General features: G+C 37.6%; 1 protein-coding gene and 1 long non-coding RNA gene across 3 annotated transcripts in view; one reads left to right on the top strand and one right to left on the bottom strand.

Annotated features, from left to right (window-relative positions):
- Positions 1–18723, bottom strand: part of Pla2g4a (phospholipase A2, group IVA (cytosolic, calcium-dependent)) — a 134719-nt gene that overhangs the window by 48870 nt on the left and 67126 nt on the right. For both annotated transcript variants that reach the window (XM_013521775.1, XM_005375092.2), the window contains exons 5-7: positions 17787–17900; positions 7707–7744; positions 5501–5642 (exon numbers count right to left, since the gene is read on the bottom strand). In XM_013521775.1, the coding sequence (XP_013377229.1) occupies positions 5501–5642; positions 7707–7744; positions 17787–17900 (294 nt within the window). The remainder of the gene's footprint in view (positions 1–5500; positions 5643–7706; positions 7745–17786; positions 17901–18723) is intronic.
- On the top strand, positions 831–18717 carry LOC106150112. Its single transcript, XR_001236731.1, has 3 exons — positions 831–1002; positions 7938–8070; positions 18517–18717. It is a non-coding gene; the product is annotated as an uncharacterized LOC106150112 (long non-coding RNA).

Below are 18723 nucleotides of genomic sequence, written 5' to 3'. Positions count from 1 at the left end.
GGATAGTTAACATGGTTGTTCTACTGTCTTCTATTTCTTTGCTGAAAGAAATTGTCAATGAGTCCTTGATTGATCAGTATTGCATGTCTCTATCTGTTTTCATAAGAAACCACTTTGAAGATATCAATATGTAATACAAGAAGCATTGTTAATTTCCTACCACTTTGTTTGTAACTCTGTATTGTCTGTACTGTTCTTTTGCTATTTTGTAAAAGGTTGTCTGTCTATTAATGTTTTCCTCCTTTTATTTAAAAAAAAAAAAAAAAAAACATGAGCTCTGGCTTATAGAACAAAATATTCGCTGAGGCTCTACCATCCTAGTATCTGAATGTACCAGAAACTGCACTGGCCCTCAGGAAACTTATACTCTAGTGCAGGAAACAGGCATTAAATAAATATTTACGCAGGTATTTTTAAATCCAGCTGTGGTTAATGCTGAGAAAATAATATGGACGTAAGTGCCACTGAGAATGTACCTGAGAGTCCTAGCTTAAATTTGCGGAAAGGGAGAGAAGGGTGATGAGGGAGAGAGTGTCAGCGGTGACATAGGTGCTGATTAAAGGATGGGTGGTGTGAGTTAGCTGGAAAGGGTTGGTACATGGGAAACAGGAGGGGTGAGGAGTGAGAAGAAAGCACGCATGGGAAACGTCCTACAGTGACATGTCACTGAGAGGTACTCGCTGACAGAGGGTGTGTGAACGTAGAGGTAATTCACATAAAATGAAGCGGGAGAGATGCTCTGAAGCTGAGATCCAAAAAACAAAGTGGGAGGATGTTAAGTTTGCAGTTGACACATGCAGATTTATGCCTTAGATGGTCACTGAATTCAGTGTGAACAGAAACTGAGAGGAGGGAAGACAGGCACAATAACAGACAGGGAGAAGATTTTGTGTTACAGTTTAGATACGGGATCCCAGCAGATACTCGAGGGATGAAATCCAGGATGTATACACAACTTCAGGTCTGAAGCTCAAGGGGCCACGCCAAGTCACTGATGCACAGGTAAAAACCCTCAGTGCAAGGGTGGGTGGCATAATGGAGGGAGAGAAACTTCTTACAAATAGTACAGAATGAGAACAAAGAGGCCTTTTGGCTTTGTCCTGACAAACTATTACATTTTTTTAAATGTTTATAGGAAAAAGGTTTAGTAAAGGAAATCAAAGGCACATGATGAAACTAAGGAAAAATGAATAAGAGAAGGGAAGAAAAAGTTTCTATTTGTAGCTGCAAGGTTAGGCAAGACAGAACAAGACATCTGCATTTGCATGTACTAGTCAGTACTAGTGACTAGTGGGGCAACTGCAATAGAATAATAAAAGCAAAAGCCTGAAGAATATGAGCGAGTGAAATGAGCATGAAGACAGATGTGGAGAACCTTTTTCATGGAAGTTAGGGCAGAGAATGATCAGAAAGAAGGAAAATCCAGGGTTTTTCTGGGTTGTTTATATTGAAGTTCAGAGTATGTCTATATTTTTATATGTGATATAAATATGCAGGTAGAGGGACAGGATAATATATAGATCGGGAGTGGCCTGGGGAGGATGGATAATTGATATCTTGAGGTTCCTAGAAGGGATTTATGACCCATGTCTCATGTGGATCTATACTAGAAAGAAAAGGAAATCCCCCTCTATGGAACTATGAATTCTTAGCAGGACCTCGCTCTGCTGAGTCCAAACTAACACTGAATTCACCATCTCTTGCAAATTTTCAGATCATAGCAAAATGAAATTGGAAATCAACCATAGGCAATACATTAACCACTGTTAATTTCTTATTATCCTGCTTTGAAACTGTGTATCGTTGTTTCTATTTCTTTTTTATGTTTCTCTCTTTAAAATAAAAATTTTAAAACAAGAAATCAACACAAAAGAAACCACAAAAATATGTAAGTACATGGTATTAAATACTACACTCTTGAATATTTAATAGGTCACAGATGAAATCAGGTAATATTCTGGAAGATAAAACAGGCAAAATTCTTGAAGACATAGCCATTAATAGGGCTTTCTAAACATAACACTGATTGTAGAAGAATTAATATCCAGAATCAACAAATGAAATTATATCAAGTTAAAAAGCATTTGTATGGCAAAAGAAACCCCCAACCAAATGAAGAAGTAACCCACAGGATGGAGAAGAATTTTTGCCAGCTACTATTCATGACCATCTAGAATATATAAAGAACTCAAAAAATTACTAGATTTTACAAAATAAAACACCAAATCAAAAAATGGACAACTGAAATAGGCACTTCTCAAAAGAAGTACAAATGGCCAATAATTACATGAGAAAATGTCAGCATATTTGGCCATTAAAGAATTTCAAATCAAAACAACCTTGAAATTCCATCTTACTTCAGTAAGGATGACTATTAGCAAGAACTTAAATAAAAAATTTGTGGCAAAGTTGTGGAGGAAAAGGAACCCTTCTACACTGTTGATGGGAATGCAAACTAATACAACCACTATGAAAATCAGTATGGAGACACCTCAAAAAGCTAAAACTAGCAGTTCCACTAGGCCCACCCTTTTCCTCTTGTAGGTATATTTCTTGAAAGAGTTATAAAGACATCATACTGCAGTGGTACATGCATACTCACATTTATAGCAGCAATACTCATAATAGCTGAATCTTGGAAATGGCCTATATGTCCATCAGCAGATAAATGGATAAAGAAAATATGATATATCTCCATGGTGGAGTATTAAAGAAAATGTGGTATATCCACAATGGAGTATTATGCAGCCACAAAGAAGGACAGGTTTGTAGAAATCTATTCACTGTAGAAAAATGAATGGATCTTAAAATCATAATGCTAAATAAGATAAGTCAAGTCAGACACAGAAGGCTAACTACCACATGGTTCTCTTATTAGAATCCAAAATATAAATAATTTACAGAGTAAAATCAAAGACAGACAGCAGGAAACTGGGAAGTAGACTTTGTGGAGATAGGAAGATGATCTAAGGAAGGGCTGCACGGGAGGGGAGGGGGCATAAAAATGGTTACCATGTGATATATGTATGCCCCAATTCCCCAAGCTACATGTAACTGTTATGCACTGCAAACATGTACCACCAATAAAAATAAAATAAAAGGCAAAAAAATGAATATTCAAAAATATCCTAAACACTTATTAAACAAACTATGTACTGAATCCTTCTCAATTGTTATAATAGTTTTACAATGGTCTAGTCTATACATAATCAAATTTATAGATACTTGCCTTCACTTTTCAAAACTTTCCTAAGCATTCAACTTTGCTTCTTTATAAATGTCCCCTTTTCACATTTGTTACTCAAATATGGATCCCCTTTGGGGAGAGTTCAGTTTATGTTACACTGAGTTAAAGTAATTACAAGAAGTGTAACTGACATAAGAACCTGCTATCGGGTAAAATAGTCAGAAAACCACACAATTTGACTAGTAGTAGCAGAACTGCAGGGCACAGTGGAGAAGGGCCCCTTAGTTTTGAATAATCAACATGCCAGGGACTTGGCCAGAGTATTTGGCAGAGGATATGGAGAACACCAGCTTATCTTACAATTAGTTAAGAGGGGAACTGTTTTAAATACTACTCTCTATATATCCAAATGGGTTGAAATCAGGATATCCATGAGATAGTCATATACCTACGTTCATACCAGCATTATTCACTGTAGCCAAAGGCATAAGACAACTCAAATGTCCATTGACAGATCAGTGAATAAACAAAATGGGAGTATAATCGTACAATAGTTTTGTTTAAAAATGGAGGAAATCCTATCACAATGCTATAAGTAAACCTTGAAGACATTATGCTGCATAAAGTAAGCCAGACACAAAACTATGATAGTACAGGATTAATATTCAAATTAAATTAGTATTCAAGTTAGCAATGAAAATAAAACAATGATTACTAGGGGTGCGGGAGGAAGACAATGTGGAATTGTTCAGAGAACAGAGTTTCAGTATTGCGTGGTTTACTTTTGGAAAAGTTTTGTGCAGCTGTTAGAAATATGAATACAGTTAACATTACTGAACTGTATGTTCACTTAAAAATGATTAGGATGGTAAATTTTGTGCTATGTGCTTTCACCTAAAAAGAACTTTTAGAAGATTTTTAAAACCTAAGTCAGTAATCCATGTAGATGTGAGCTAAACTTTTCCTATTCATGAAATAAACATTTTGCCTGTGCATGTTTCTTATAAAACACTATTCAAAGACTACATAAACTGTAGTATATCCAGACAATGAAATGTTATTGAATGCTTAAAAAAAAGCTATCAAGCTATGAAAAGACTTATAGGAAATGAGTTCATACTAATAAATGAAAGAAGACAATCTGAAAAGCCTACTTAATGTGTACTTGCAACTGTAAGATATTCTAGAAAAGGCAAAGCTATGAAGATAGTAAAAAACAATTGATGTTTGCCAGGGGCTAGGTAAGAAGGGGGGATAAACAGAGGAAATACGAGCATGTTAGAACAACGAAACCATTCTGTATGATACTGTAATGTTGTGTCCCATGTCATTAGAATATACATGAAGAGCAAGCCCTAATCTAAACTACAGACTTTGGTGCTAATCTGTTAGTGTAGGTCCATCAATTATTAAAAACCATACCAATCCGCTGTGGGGTGTTCATAGCCCAAGTGTATGATGATTTATTTTATGTGTCATCCTGACTTGGTTAATGAAACCTATACAGCTAGCAAGTAAAATATTGTTTCTGGGTATGTCTATGGGGGGGGGGGGTTGTTGAAGAATTAGCATTGGAATCAGTAAATTGAATAAAGAATACCTGCCTTCACTAACATAGGCTTGCATATTCTAATCATAAATAGAACAAAATCTTGGGAGGAGCACGGATACTTTCCTTGAGCTGGGACACCCATCTTCCCTTGGACACTGGTACTTCGGGTTCCCTGGTTTTGGGACTCTGAGTCCTAACACTACAGCGTCCTGCTCCCAGCCCTTCCCAGTACTTAGACTACAGCCTTGGACAGGTAGCTACTCTACTGGATTCACTGGTTCCAAGGCCTCTAGTGCTGACCTGACTTGCACCAGGACTTCTCCAGGCCCTCCAGCTTGTAAACAGTGCATCATGAGACTCCTCAGCTTCCATAATCACAAGAGCAAATTCCCACAATAACTCTCATATGTATCTACATGTATCCTGTTAGCTGTTTTTCTGGAGAGCACTAATTCTGTGCTCTCCAGAATAGGAAACATTTGTGTGTGAATAGGAAACATTTGAGAACTCTGCACTTTCTGCTCAGTTTTGCTGTGAACCTAACACAGCCGTAAATTTAAAACGAAAAGCAAGTGCTATATCTAATAGATATTACCAAAAATAACCAGCATTCAGGATGACTTTCCTGAGTGTTCACTTATTAAGCATTCTGAAGGAATAATGCTCAATCCCCAAATTTCCATACTTGAGTGAAGTTTTGGGGATAAGCACTGAAAAATTATTACTAAATGATAGGAACGCTTGAGAACTCTCCAACTCACATCACGTGCAGAGCACAGTCCTTCGCTCTTTTTTGGACCCAAGAGTTTCTTCATGTTTTCCCTTACGTTCTCTTTTCTCTGTTGTCTGAAAGTTTTCTCCTGATCACACAGAGCCATACTGAATCGTAGGTCAGGGCATGAGCTGTGATATAAAACAAAGTGATAGCTGGTTATGAGCCAGTATTTCCATTTGTCTTTCTTTACATGCAGTGAACTCCCTCAAGTTCCCAGGTACAAGCTGACCACCTCCCTCAATCCATTTCCCAGGACGGGACCTAAATTAGAGTACAAAATAACGGCAATTTCAGAGCAACATGTTCCAAACCATGTTTTCTGGGGAGAACACAGGAGTCTGAGATGTTTAGAGAAGACAAACACGCAAACAGCCCCTAATAACTTGAATATTCGGATAATAAAGACTTCAGGAGCTGCTTCAGTTAAGAACCCTGTTTACTTTTCTTTGGCACAATATTTCCCAATCTGACTTGACCAGGAATTCTTTCCCCTGCTCATAACCACACCATCATCAACAGTCACTACCACCCCTGAGAACCTGGGTTCTGTGGACACACTTGCAGAAATACTGCCCTGATAAATTGCTTTGTCTGACAGATGCCCCTCTCTGACAAAGAAGGAAACTTCTAATAGAACTTGAAATGACCACAGATGTGTTGACAGCCAAAAGACTTTGGAGCCCTTTAATTGTATACATTCTTCCTTTTCTAATAATGGCAGCAGCAATTTCTCAGAAAGCTACACAAACTGAAAGTTGCATTAGATGGAATGTGTGTACCGCCGCAGCAATTACAGGAGTAAACATGACTCATTATTGTACAAGTATCATCATATATTATAGCTCTACACACTGGAAAACTGAAGCTCTGAAAGGTTAGAGCCACATAGTAGGTATTTGGTGTGCTTTCCCCCAAGCAACAAGGCCTCACAAACAAGACATCCTAATGTCCTAATGCTGAATAGCAAATATCAGCCACTGAATTTAAAAATACTTTGAAAGGAATCAGCAACCTATATTAGAATGTTGGAAAGTGAGTAAATACAAATGCAGAAGCACAACAGTACCAATAAGAATACTGTCTCTTTACCATTCATAAAAGTAAATCTTCCCCTTAATAATGAAGCTATTTTGTCTCATTGTTTGTTACTTCCTGGTAAAAAACAGAATAAGAGAAGAAAGTGCAAAATGTTTGACTTATATTCTCTATAGTGACATAGGGTCATTACAAAATATTTTAATTAAAAAAAGTTGGAATAATAAAGCTGAAATTTAAAACAGCCATTTTTCTAAGGAGTAGAAAAGGCAATCAAACTGAGAATTTACAGGAACAACTTCATGAGTGAGATTTATTTCCTAAAGTGGTTAGAAGATACCTAACCAAATATATCATAAAAAATAGAAAACATTTAGTCCAAGACTAGACTTAAATATAGATACACTATTTTGCTTTTTTGCACCTTTGTTGTATACTTTTCATAATATTTAAATAATTATATAAATGCTTTGATGTACTATAACTTAATGATTATTTTCCTAGCATTGAATAATATGAGTAAATAATCTTTTCAAAATTTACAACTGCATCTCTTAATGAACCAGAAATACCATTACTAAGATTAAAGGTAACGCACAGTTTATTTGTAGTGCTCATGTGGACTTCAAAATGTTTTACAAATTTATATTCCCAAAATGAATATATGAGAACAATAGTATTATGTTTCCTTCTGTAGGACTGGAAGAGAGATATTTAAGAATTTTTTTAAATCATAAATTTCATAACAGTTTTGGGTTAATTTGCTGGTGAAATAAAATACTTATTCTTATATTTCTCATTATTCATTATATTTCTGTTTGGTGAGTTAGCTAATTTGTTCTTAGCAAAGTAATGATTGAAATAGTTTTTGAAATGATCATGCATCACAAAAGAGAATATGGCCCAGAGATTTTGTGGTTTCTTCTCTTTTTCTGTATTTTATCAGGAAGTAATAACTTCCCTCAAAATATCACAATTATGTTTTTTAATTCTGTAGCAAATAAGAGATATCTACAGAAAAGCAAATCAAGTTAATACACTCCTATATATTCAAAGCCACTGAAATTATTTCACGTATATAAAGTGTCATCTTTAACAAAACATAATCACAGGATCATTCAAAATATTTTCCTTCTCGTTAAGTTAAACACACTTACCAAACTTCAAGAGACATCTCCAGAATCATTTCAGTAACCTAAAAAGACACATTAATCAGATTAGGTCATGAATTTGATGTGTTTTATATAATGCAAATGAAGTCAAAATCAATTTAAGCGCCACAATAGCTGAAATATAGAAACAGCTTCCGTGCCAATCAACATGAAAGGATAAAGAAAATGTGATATATATGTTCAACTTGAGGAAAAATAAAATTCTACCATCTGCAGGAAAATGGGTGGATCTTGAGCAAAAATAAGTACAACTCAGAGAGACAAACATTGCAAGTTCTTCCTACGGAGAAGCTAAGTGATGCCAAGAAAGGAGGAGGAGACTGCTATTGGTCAAGAGGAAGGGAATAAGGTGGGTAAAGGTGGGTACGGGGGTGGATACGAGCAAAATGCATTACATACATTGAAACTCCCCCAAAATGTAAAACCAGAGGAAGAACGGGCCACAAGGGTCAATGGAGGAGAGTAAAACTGATTGTCATATGTTACGTATATGTATGGGTCTGTGAAAATGAGACACATTATCCTGTAGAACCATGAAAAAAGTGAAAAAAAATTTACTATCTGATCATATTAACCTAACAATTCCAGTTTTCCTAACTGGAAAAGTAACACAACTCCATGAAGATCCTAAACTAGAGATGCGTTTTAATAAGTAATGTGTTTGCTTTGCTATTATCTAAGCCTACCTAATAAATCATTTTAGCAATCATAAGAATCACTTCTGCCCGTCTGTTTTCTGCCCTCATCAAAACAAAGTAGTTTAGTCTACAATTACTATTCACAAGACATTTCAAAATGCCTGATATAAAAATAAAATATATTATGAGGGGTCTGCTACTTATAAGTTACTGCAGATCATTCAAAGGCCATATGGTCATGAAGTTAAAGAAGTGCTGCAAGAAGTCTGCCTGTGTGCTTTTGTGACATGTGGCGCTCTAGTCAGGAGGAAACAGAATACCCATTCACAGAACGCAGCAGGACCCAGCGTCCCAACACACTGTGGGTAGCTCAAGAAACAGCCACCAACAGCATCTGGAAACTCAGGCTTTACTTTTGACTATTATTTGAGTCAATCAAACATTTTAAGGTGGACTTTTGCCAATAAGGTAATTTTTGTTTAGCAGAAAAGAAACTAATATCTACAGAGTTAAAAGAATATGAACGAAATCCCTACCCAGACAATACAAAGTCAATGTATGTACCCATATATAAGTCAATTGTGCAAAAATTCTCAATGCTATTCTTGGTGTTCGTATTGGATAATGTAACTTTACACTGATATGAGAACCAATTAAAAATGCTTTAAAAGTTGTTGTGCAATTTTAAGTTTAATATACCGGTTACCATATGAACATAATATACTGACTTTTTCACTACCTTCAGATAGAACAGAAGTAGGATATGCCTCTTAACATGTGAAGAGAACATCTTATGAACCAGTTTAAATATTATAGATGAGTGATTTTGCAGTCTTTTATATTTCAAGTGGTAGAAAAAAACATAATAGGAGCTTTCCAAAAGATTCTGCAAGTCCATCGATGATCCTCAGTAAGAGTTTTATGAGTAAGAAAAGTGAATTGAAATCATTTTAAATCATCTGCACAAAAACTTGCCTCTCCTACTAAACTAAATTCTTAAGTAGGTTTCTAATACTAGCTCATTGCTTAGTATTTAGCTTTCAATAGATAATACTGAGTTACCAGGCATGTGAATTTGAGAAAAAACACATAAGGAAATCTTGTTATAAAATATCCCATCTCTACTATAGATAAAATCTTAGGATGGTATGACTGAAACAGCAGTTTTAAAATTCTATCAATCCTTATTCATCAAAGAAAACATAGAAATTACTTTTTTAAAGTTGATAAAACAATTAAGAACCCATGAAGAAATGGAATTATATGTGCCCAGAAGAGCAGTGCTTCATTCTAAGTTTAAAAAATTAGAATTTAAATGACTGGCTAAAAAGGAATTGATGAAGGGGCTGGGGATTTAGCTCAGCGGCAAAAGCGCCTGCCTGGCAAGCGCAAGGTTGTGAGTTCAGTTCCTGGTACCGGAAAAAAACCAAAAAAAAAAAAAAAAAAAAGGAATTGATGAAACTGTCTTCATCTATTCTACAGTGAAAGCACAGTGTAGATCATATCTCAAAATGTCTAATCCCAATTGCAAAATTTCAACTGGATTCTGTCCCAAACAGTGCTCAGAAACATTTTATACTGAATATAGTTATTGTAGATATTTAATAAGAAAACCAGACAATGGTAAAACATAATCTGCTTTTTTTTTAAGAAATTCCCGACAGCTATCATTAAAATTAAGCTAGACTTAATGTTTTTATCTCCAGAGAGCAAAGCCACCAAGGATAATTGGAAATTAAATGCATACTATTACAACTCAGCTCAGTTTTTTAACAAATGGAAAGTTCCAAAGCCAAAATAGGCTTCTATTCAAGAAAAAGTGGGCTTCCCAATTGATAGGTCCCTAAGTAATTTATAATTTAAGAGTCGATACTTAAGTGTACCTAAAGCCTACTTGTGCTGACACCCCAATACATAAATAAAAGGAAAATCAGCCATGTAGTTGATGGCTATATATGGTTCTTTTAAAAATTGGTTTAGACCTTCGTGATCCTTTAACTCTTTAAGTAAAGACAGGATGAGAGGTGACAGGAGTTTTCTGTCCTTCTTGAGTGTGTAAGATGTGTTGCCGTAAGTCTTGTTGCATGGATGGGATCCTCACTTCCTTAGGTTGCCCCAAAGGATCACAAACAGGCAGGAAGACATTTTAAACTCTCCCACCTGATGCACTGTGTTCAGACATGCTGAGAAGTCTGACACTCACAATCTCTCTGCATCTTTTACCTGGAAGGTGTCATTCAGATAAAATAACAATAAAAGTATGTACTTCCTGGGAGGCATTAACCAATTACTATAAACTGCTTCCCACACATCGCACAAAGCATCTCTGCATTACAGGATTCCATGCTGACTGGATTAGCTGGGCAATTAGAAAGGAGGGTGACAAAATCTCCCAGGCTCTCCCCAGTCCCATAAGGCTCAGCAAGGAGCAGAACAAATTAGAACTCTACTTCTTTGGAATTATAAATTCACAAAGTAGGCTATGCCCATGATGGTGGAAAACAAAAACACCTTCTTTGGATTCTACAATGGAAAACACTTTGGATACTCCTGAGGGAGGTGTTCAGTTGGAGGACATGGGAGAAATTAGAAGAGAAATTATTTTTAGAAAAATTCACTTTAAATTTTAAAATAATGTTTAAAGTGTCTAACCCATTAATTCTCTTGTAAATTTTCCAGGGTTGTTTCAAAATAATGAAGCTAAAATAATGAACATAGTGCCTGGCAATAAGGAAGTATTTTTAAATTATTATTACATAAAACATATATACAGTCAAATAATTTTAAATATGACAATCTTTCCTACTCGTAAAAAATTCTTCAAATGCATCACACATTATTTTATATACTCTGACATTTACATTGTTTCTTTTCAATAAACATTGTTTTGAATTCTGATCTCTGAGCCAATTTACTCATGTTTTTAAGGTAGAAACACACAGCAAATAACATTTTGGTTCAGAAATTGGCTCTTTTCAAAGGAATTACCTATTTTCTTCTAGCTCTGTATTTACATGACCCGTACAAGGTAATAGAAAAATGATATTTTAAAAGTAAAGGTCATGGTTACTAAAAATAAAATTTTTACTAAAAATAATTTTTCCATACATGTAACTCCATCTCATGAACAAAGAACCAGTGTAAATCTGACAAGGAAGAGCTTGGGAGCAGAGTAAAACTTACAAAGCGGACAGTACAAGCAGGATCACAACCACACAGTTTTCTGTGTTTAAAATTGAATCACACATCAACACAAGCATTTTCATATACACAAAATCTGAAAGTCAAAATTCATACTTCTCGCCAGGAATCATCTAATCTGTCAGTCAAGAATTCAGGACAGTTGTGTCCCAAAACCCAGACAGCCTTAAAAAATTTGAAAGGTTAAAAAATGCTTGACTCTGTTCTACTCTGTCACATGTTTCCTCTTTACTTTTGATAGTAATCTCACATTTTAAGGTGGTTTTTCCTAATGTGGACATCAGTGGAAATTACAAAGAGTTTTCATATAATAAACTAGATTGCCTGGGATATAGCTCAGCAGCACAGCGCCTGCCTGGCAAGCGCAAGGTCCTGAGTTCAATTCCCAGTACCAGAAAAAACCACCAGATTGCCTGCAGCATTATTATCAAACCTCTGTACTATCTTTTTCTCCAAATGGAAATCCTTCAATCTCTCTAGCTTTTCTCTCTTAAAATATGAAAGGAAATGTGTTTCGTTACTCCTTCTAGAACATTTCCCAAGTTTTGAGCACCTCACATAAGCACATTTGTTTATATTCTTACCCAAAAATTATTCAAGAATCCATGGCTGGATATTCAAATGTCATAAGCTGGAGGTGTTCTACCCTCTGATAGAACTTATCATTCAACAAAGGTCCCCTAAGTATGCCAGAGCATTTGAAAATGACCTCTAATTTAAAAGGTACAGATTGCAGAAGTATGAACAACAACAACAACAAACACCTGAATTTCCATTGTTAATAACTAAAGAAAAATGATTTTTTTTGTTTGTTTGTTTTGTTTTTTTTGTTTTTCTCTGGTACTGGGAACTGAACTCATGACCTTGCACTTGCCAGGCAGGCGCTTTGTCGCTGAGCTAAATCCCCAGCCCAACTAAAGAAAAATGAAATCTCTTTTAAAACCAGGAATTGTTTGACCCACATTTGAATTCTCTAGAGTGAATGCCTGATGGCCTTCATATCTTAGCGGAAGATCTCCCAAATTTCCCATGATGTTACACCCATCACTTAGGATGGGATCATATGTTGATAAGCTCATAAATTGAAACTATAGGTTAAAATGCATGGAATATACCTAACAACCTCAATGCCATAGCTGAGGAAACCAGAACATTGTACGTTCTTTGTTTCTTCTGATGACAGTGTGGCTAAGTGACAGCTCTGGAGCTGCCTAGCACCGTGAAGAAGGTACCATACTGTACCAAGGTACCTAGCACCATGAAGAAGTACCATACTGCCTATGGCTAGCTTGAGACTAGATCAAACTTCCAAGTCAGAGGTATGGCATCTACTGAACGTGTATCACTTTTGCACTATCTTTAAACTGGAATATTTTAAGTTGAACCACCTTAAACTGGCAACCATCTGTGGCTGTCTTGTTTTCCCTCCAACCTCTCCTGTGCCCATTTAACTTCCCTAAACTATAGTCTTTGTCATCATACATCCATACATAAACCCCCCAATGTAATCATCCTGATGCCACCCAAACATTCTGAACTCACTATCAAAACTTTCCTTCTTCTCCTCTACAGAACTACCTTATTCATCTTCAAGTCATAATCATGACTAAAAACCAAAAAAATGCAGTCCACTAAAGTAGACAAATGCCACAGAAGTCATGAAACATGGCTATTTTTAAACAATAATACTAACTTCTAAATAAAGATGCAAATTAAAACACAGTGTAACCCTACAGGCTAAAAATTTTGGCCAAAACAAACTTATTTGATCCAGAGAAATAAATGTGCATAATCTTTCTGACTTCAAAACCATTTTCATGGTTCTTTTGAAGGGGGTTACTTTGTTTACTCAAAACACACAAAATCCCTTTCTTCTTTTTTTTTTCTTTTTTTTTTTGAGATGCAGTGTCCCCATGTAGTTCAGGCTGCCCTGGAACTCACTATGTAGCCCAAGCTGGCCTCAAACTTGCAGCAATCCTGCTACCTCAACCTCCCAAGTGCTGAAATTACAGGTGTTTAAAACACTGTAAATTATTAAGATCTGATGTCTTTTCACTTTAAAACATGGTAATGTAGCCCAACACCATATTTCATACGAAACTAGAGCATTCTGAACATGGCAAGCAAGTGATCACTTAATTTATAGGCTCTACTTGTACTTAAATAACAAATTTATTTTTGTCACCAAGTTCAAACAATTAGGCCTAATATCTAGTTAAGTTTCATGAAGCACACAATACATGTTCGTGTCTGGTCAGTCACAATTATAATAAGAATATCTAATATTTATTTAATGATTGCTGAGACAAGCACTGTGTTAATAATTCCCATGTATTAAACTATTTAATCATACCCACGGCTCTAGGAAGGAGGTATTATACCTAAAAGAGAGAAAAAATAACAGGCCCAACATCACACAGGTAACTGTGGGCATAATCATGATGCCCACCCAGGTACAGGTCCTGGACTCTCAGCCTGGGATGAAAGCAGTTGCCTTCCTCACCTTCACGCAGATGATGGCTATGAAGCTCTCTAAACTCTGACTCCAACAGCCTAACTAGACTTTCGGGATGCTACCTGGAAAACAAAAACTGCTAACTTAATTCCAGGGCTGATTTTTCTCCCTTGAAAAACAGTCTAAAGACTGGGGATTTAGCTCAGCGGCACAGCGCCTGCCTGGCAAGCACGAGGGCATGAGTTCGATTCCCGGTACCGGGGCCATGGGGTAGGGGGAAAACAGTCTAAACTAAAGCTGAGAGATAACGCACAATCTGAGGAAGAGCTGGGTCCGCTGTCAAGTTCTACTTTCCAGTCTTAGCTGGTCCTCACTGCTACTTAGCAATTGTGAGGCTTGCCTCTTGCCGATGCACTGAAGCTATTGCCACACTGGCAATATTTCATCAAGTCACCCGCGTGGCCTTGCCCCTCGCTTTCCACAGGAGCCGGCTGCCCTGAGCTGCATCCATCTTTCCTTTTTTAAATGCAGTGTTCTCTGTATCCTACCTTCTTACTTTTCGCTTGTTCATGCTGCTGAGAAGGAAGCCAAACCCTTTTTTTGCTCTCAGGTTCACCCTTACCTGCTCACAGACCTTCTGTGACTCACTGCTATTGGTGAGATAACATCCAAATTCCTGCATCCTGCCTGTAAGCCCTCCTGGGGTCTGATCTACTCTCCCTGTTCTTTCTCCACGCCTGAGAGCTCTGCTCCATCACACTGACTGAGATGCTCTTTTCTGAATATGTCCTGTCCCTCCTGGTCTACAGCTTCCATCAGGCTGCTCTGGCTCTTTAGTGACTCACCTCCACCACACCCTTTCAGGGCAAGCCCCAGTCCTTGACATCCACTGTAGCCCATCATGGCCTGCACCCTGACTTCCACTGAACTGCTTTATCTCATCTCCTGCCCCTCTCACCACTGCACTTTCTCAGCACCCCAGCCTTGCTCCCCTCCTTGCTGTTACTCAGCATGCCAAGCAACCTGAGCTTTAGGGCTCTATGAGTCACATTTCCTTTGCAATAACCAAACACCTGAAGCAAGGTGCTCCATAAAGAAAGCAGGTTCACTTAGCTCACAGTTTCAGAGGCTGAAATTCTCACATGGAGCAGCCTCACCAAATCAGTCTCTCTGGTGTGGGCCGCATGGCAGATGGCTTCACGGTGTGGAAGTGTAGGCAAAGAGAGAATCACATGGTGAGAGACAGGAAGCCACAGACCTGGAGGAGGTCAGTGCATTTACAACAACTGGTTCTCCCAAGTACAAGCAACGCTCTCCACAAGACCAGCACTGATCTCCAAGGACAGCGCCCACAGTGATGAGTTACAGCCCATCAGGCCTCACTTCTTAGAGCCGTCTGCACCTCCCAGCACCTTCACACCGGGGAAAAGCTTCCAACACAGGAACCCTGGAAACTCTTATTCAAACCTTAGCAACAGCCTTTCTACATGGGTGTCTCTGCTCTCAGATATCCTCCGAGACATCCATTGTCACCAACATCCTCGGCACTGCATCTGGGACCCACGTCATGCACATATCCATACTCCCTCATTCGCCTTCTCTGGGTTATTTAACACTTGTCATAATTACTATCTCGAAAAACTAAACTTGACTTATTTAGTTTGCTTTTCATTGATTTCACCACCGAGAATATCCACTCAAGCTGGGCATGGCGGTGCACACCTGTAATCCCAGCACTTGGGAGGCTGAAACAGGAGGATCGTTGAGAGTTAGAGGCCAACCTGGGCCACCAAGTGAGCTCAAGGCCAGCCTGAACTGCATAGCGAGACCCTGTCTCAAACAGACAAAAAAAAAATCAAAAAGAGAATATCCACTCCAGGAAGGCAGCGCCTCTTGTCTGTTCACTGCTAAAGAGCGTCTGCAGAGTACGTTGGGGGGCTCTGTAGTTGCTTCTTATAACTCTCGATCTCTCCACAAACTAACGGAACTATTCCTTTGGGACTTGAGGTCATCATATAAAAATCCTGAACACTAGTTAGTGCCATACCGCGTGCTTAGGAGTGAAGCATGCTGTTGTCTACGACTTGCTCGAGTGAATAGACAGAGAAGTATGTGGAAGGCAAATATAGCAAAATTCTAACTGTAGAATGTACATGGTTAGTCCATGGCTGTTCATGATAGAAATGCTTCAACTTTTCATACAGGGGAAAAATTTCGTAATAAAATTTGACGGGAAAATTACAGTGCTTGAGGGAGGTCTTCTCTGACCATACAAAGTCTAGTTGCCCCCAACTATCCTTTACCTCATCTCTCTATTCTATTTTCTAAGTGTTCACCCCTAGTTCATGCAGCATGAGTCTTCTTTTACTCATTGTTGCCAATTTATTCTGCTGTCTGTTGACACTGATCTCAAGGCATGGTGACTTACTTTACCACAGGTGTGAATCTCCCCACTTCTACTGCCCATTCTGAACTCCACTTCCACCCCAGAAGAAAGTGATCACAAGAACTTCCTGCACCTTACTTTTTACATTCCTTATACAAAAATCATGTCTAGCATACATTTCTCGATGTTTGTAAAGTTCATGACTAAAATCGATTTAGCTGGGGTCAGGGTAAACGTGAGGAGGGTGTCTACTGGCACTGCACAGAAGACATGCTCCCTGGAGAAAACGGAAGGACCTCCAGGGAGAGCATGCCTAGGGTGTCCTCCGGGTCCCCGGGTCGTCGGGTTACAAGCATGGGTCTCCCGACCTTTAGGATTTTAGTTTGCAGAAGAAAGAGGAAAAATTAAACAAGTAAAAATAACTGAGTCCCAGGAAACCCCGCAGATAATTATCATGGAGAATCAATTGAGAAAGAAGTAATAAGATAACAATATATGGAAATAACCTGAATATCATTATTTATGATCTTTTACTGCCTTGGCCTTAATTTAATACAAATATCATTTGAATGGCATTTAATTTATAGTAATGTATATAATACATTGATACATATAAATGTTTAAATATATGTAAATATTTAATGTATAGTAATATATGTAATAGGAAATACATGTATTTATAATAATAATAGTAAATACATATTATAGCAACATTCAATTTTGGAATAATTTGCATTTTCCATTTTGCTTTGAGTTACTTTACTCATTCTCTCTCTTTGAGTTTACCCATTCCCTCTCCCTCTCTTTTTCTCTTCTTTATCTTTCTCTCTCCTCCCTCTCAGACCTTTCATTTGGTTTATCTTTGCAAATGTCTTGTATAGAGTTACCAACCGAGTTCAAAGCCATTGCCCAATTCTCAGTCTTATCATTTGGAACAAGAAAAGAGATTAATGCCTCAGTATTTTGTGTAATACCTCAGCCAAAGTTTATAGATAACAGAATAAAAATGATTGGGTGTAGAAATAAAAAAGAAAAAAGTTTCCCTTTGACAAAGTCTGCAAATAAGTATTTTTCAGGTGTTAAATCCAGCTTTAGAAAACAGTTTTGTGGGGATATAGCTCAGCTGCACAAATGCCTGCCTGGGAAGCGCAAGGCAATTTCTGGTACCAAAAATTTAAAAAAAGGTTTTTTGCCAGGCGTGATGGCACACGCCTGTAATGCGAGCACTCGGGTGGCTGACGCAGGACCAGCCTGGGCTACAAAGTGAGCTCAAGACCAGTCTGAGCTCCACAGCAAGACCCTGTCTCAAAAAGACAAAGTAACATAAAATAAAATAGGCTTTTATCTGCCATTACTTTGACAAATAATTCTGCTGTGTTACTTACTTCATTAAAAATAAAAGGAACTTCTTTCTTCTCTCCCACTTTCATAGAAGACAGAGGAAACGTTGCTGTCCCTAGAGTTTCGTCCATGATGTAATTGGCATCCATTAATGTGATCTATAAAGCAAAAGGTAGAAGGACAGTACAGATTTGCAGGGATCTTTGGAAATTATATGTGAAATTTCTACTCTTTTTTTTAAATGAAAGCTGTCAAATACTATTTAACAGTTCCTGAGGGCTTGCCTTTTTCTTTTCTTTTCTATTAGGGCTCAAGCCCAGGGCCTCGCCCATGCCAGGCAGGTACTCCACCACCAAGCTACCCACTCACCCCCAGAAGCCCTCAATATCTAACGCATAACAAAGCCTTTATCTTTTCCTTCCCAGTACTACATATGCACATCAAATACGTTTTTTTGGTCCAGGGATATAGCTCAGTGGCACAGTACTTGCCTGGCAAATGCGAGGTCATGAGTTTGATTCCTGGAATCAAAAAAAAAAAGCTATTTTTACATATGCCTGACTGATCCATTCAATTTTGATGTTTCCAAAAATTAGAACTTTATCCCCTTGTATTTTGAAATACAAAAAAAAAAAAATTAATGTAGAAACTCCGTACAATTACATTAGGGAAAATATATTTCCACTACTTTCAAAGGCAACTGAAAATATCTTTAGAGTGTTGTACAAAGGTTTTCCTCTTTATAACAAAAAATATGTTTGCTCCAAAGTATAGGAAGAGCAGTCTCCCCAGCCCTGCTGATAATCCTGAATTTCCCACTGGACGCTCATATTCCTGGAGGTGCACCATTCTAGAAGGTTCTGCACTGTGCTGTCAGCTTACTCCAGTCTCGGGGAAAGAAAAGAAAGGCAACAAAGGAAGAGAATCAAGCATCTCTCTCCACAGGAATGATGACCATCTAACAGCCCACAGATGATTCAC

This window comes from Chinchilla lanigera, unplaced genomic scaffold (genome assembly GCF_000276665.1).
Source record: "Chinchilla lanigera isolate Chin_1 unplaced genomic scaffold, ChiLan1.0 scaffold00005, whole genome shotgun sequence".
Classification (NCBI taxonomy): Eukaryota; Metazoa; Chordata; class Mammalia; order Rodentia; family Chinchillidae; genus Chinchilla; species Chinchilla lanigera.
Note: the sequence above shows the minus strand (reverse complement) of the source record. Positions and strands in the feature narration are given on the sequence as shown.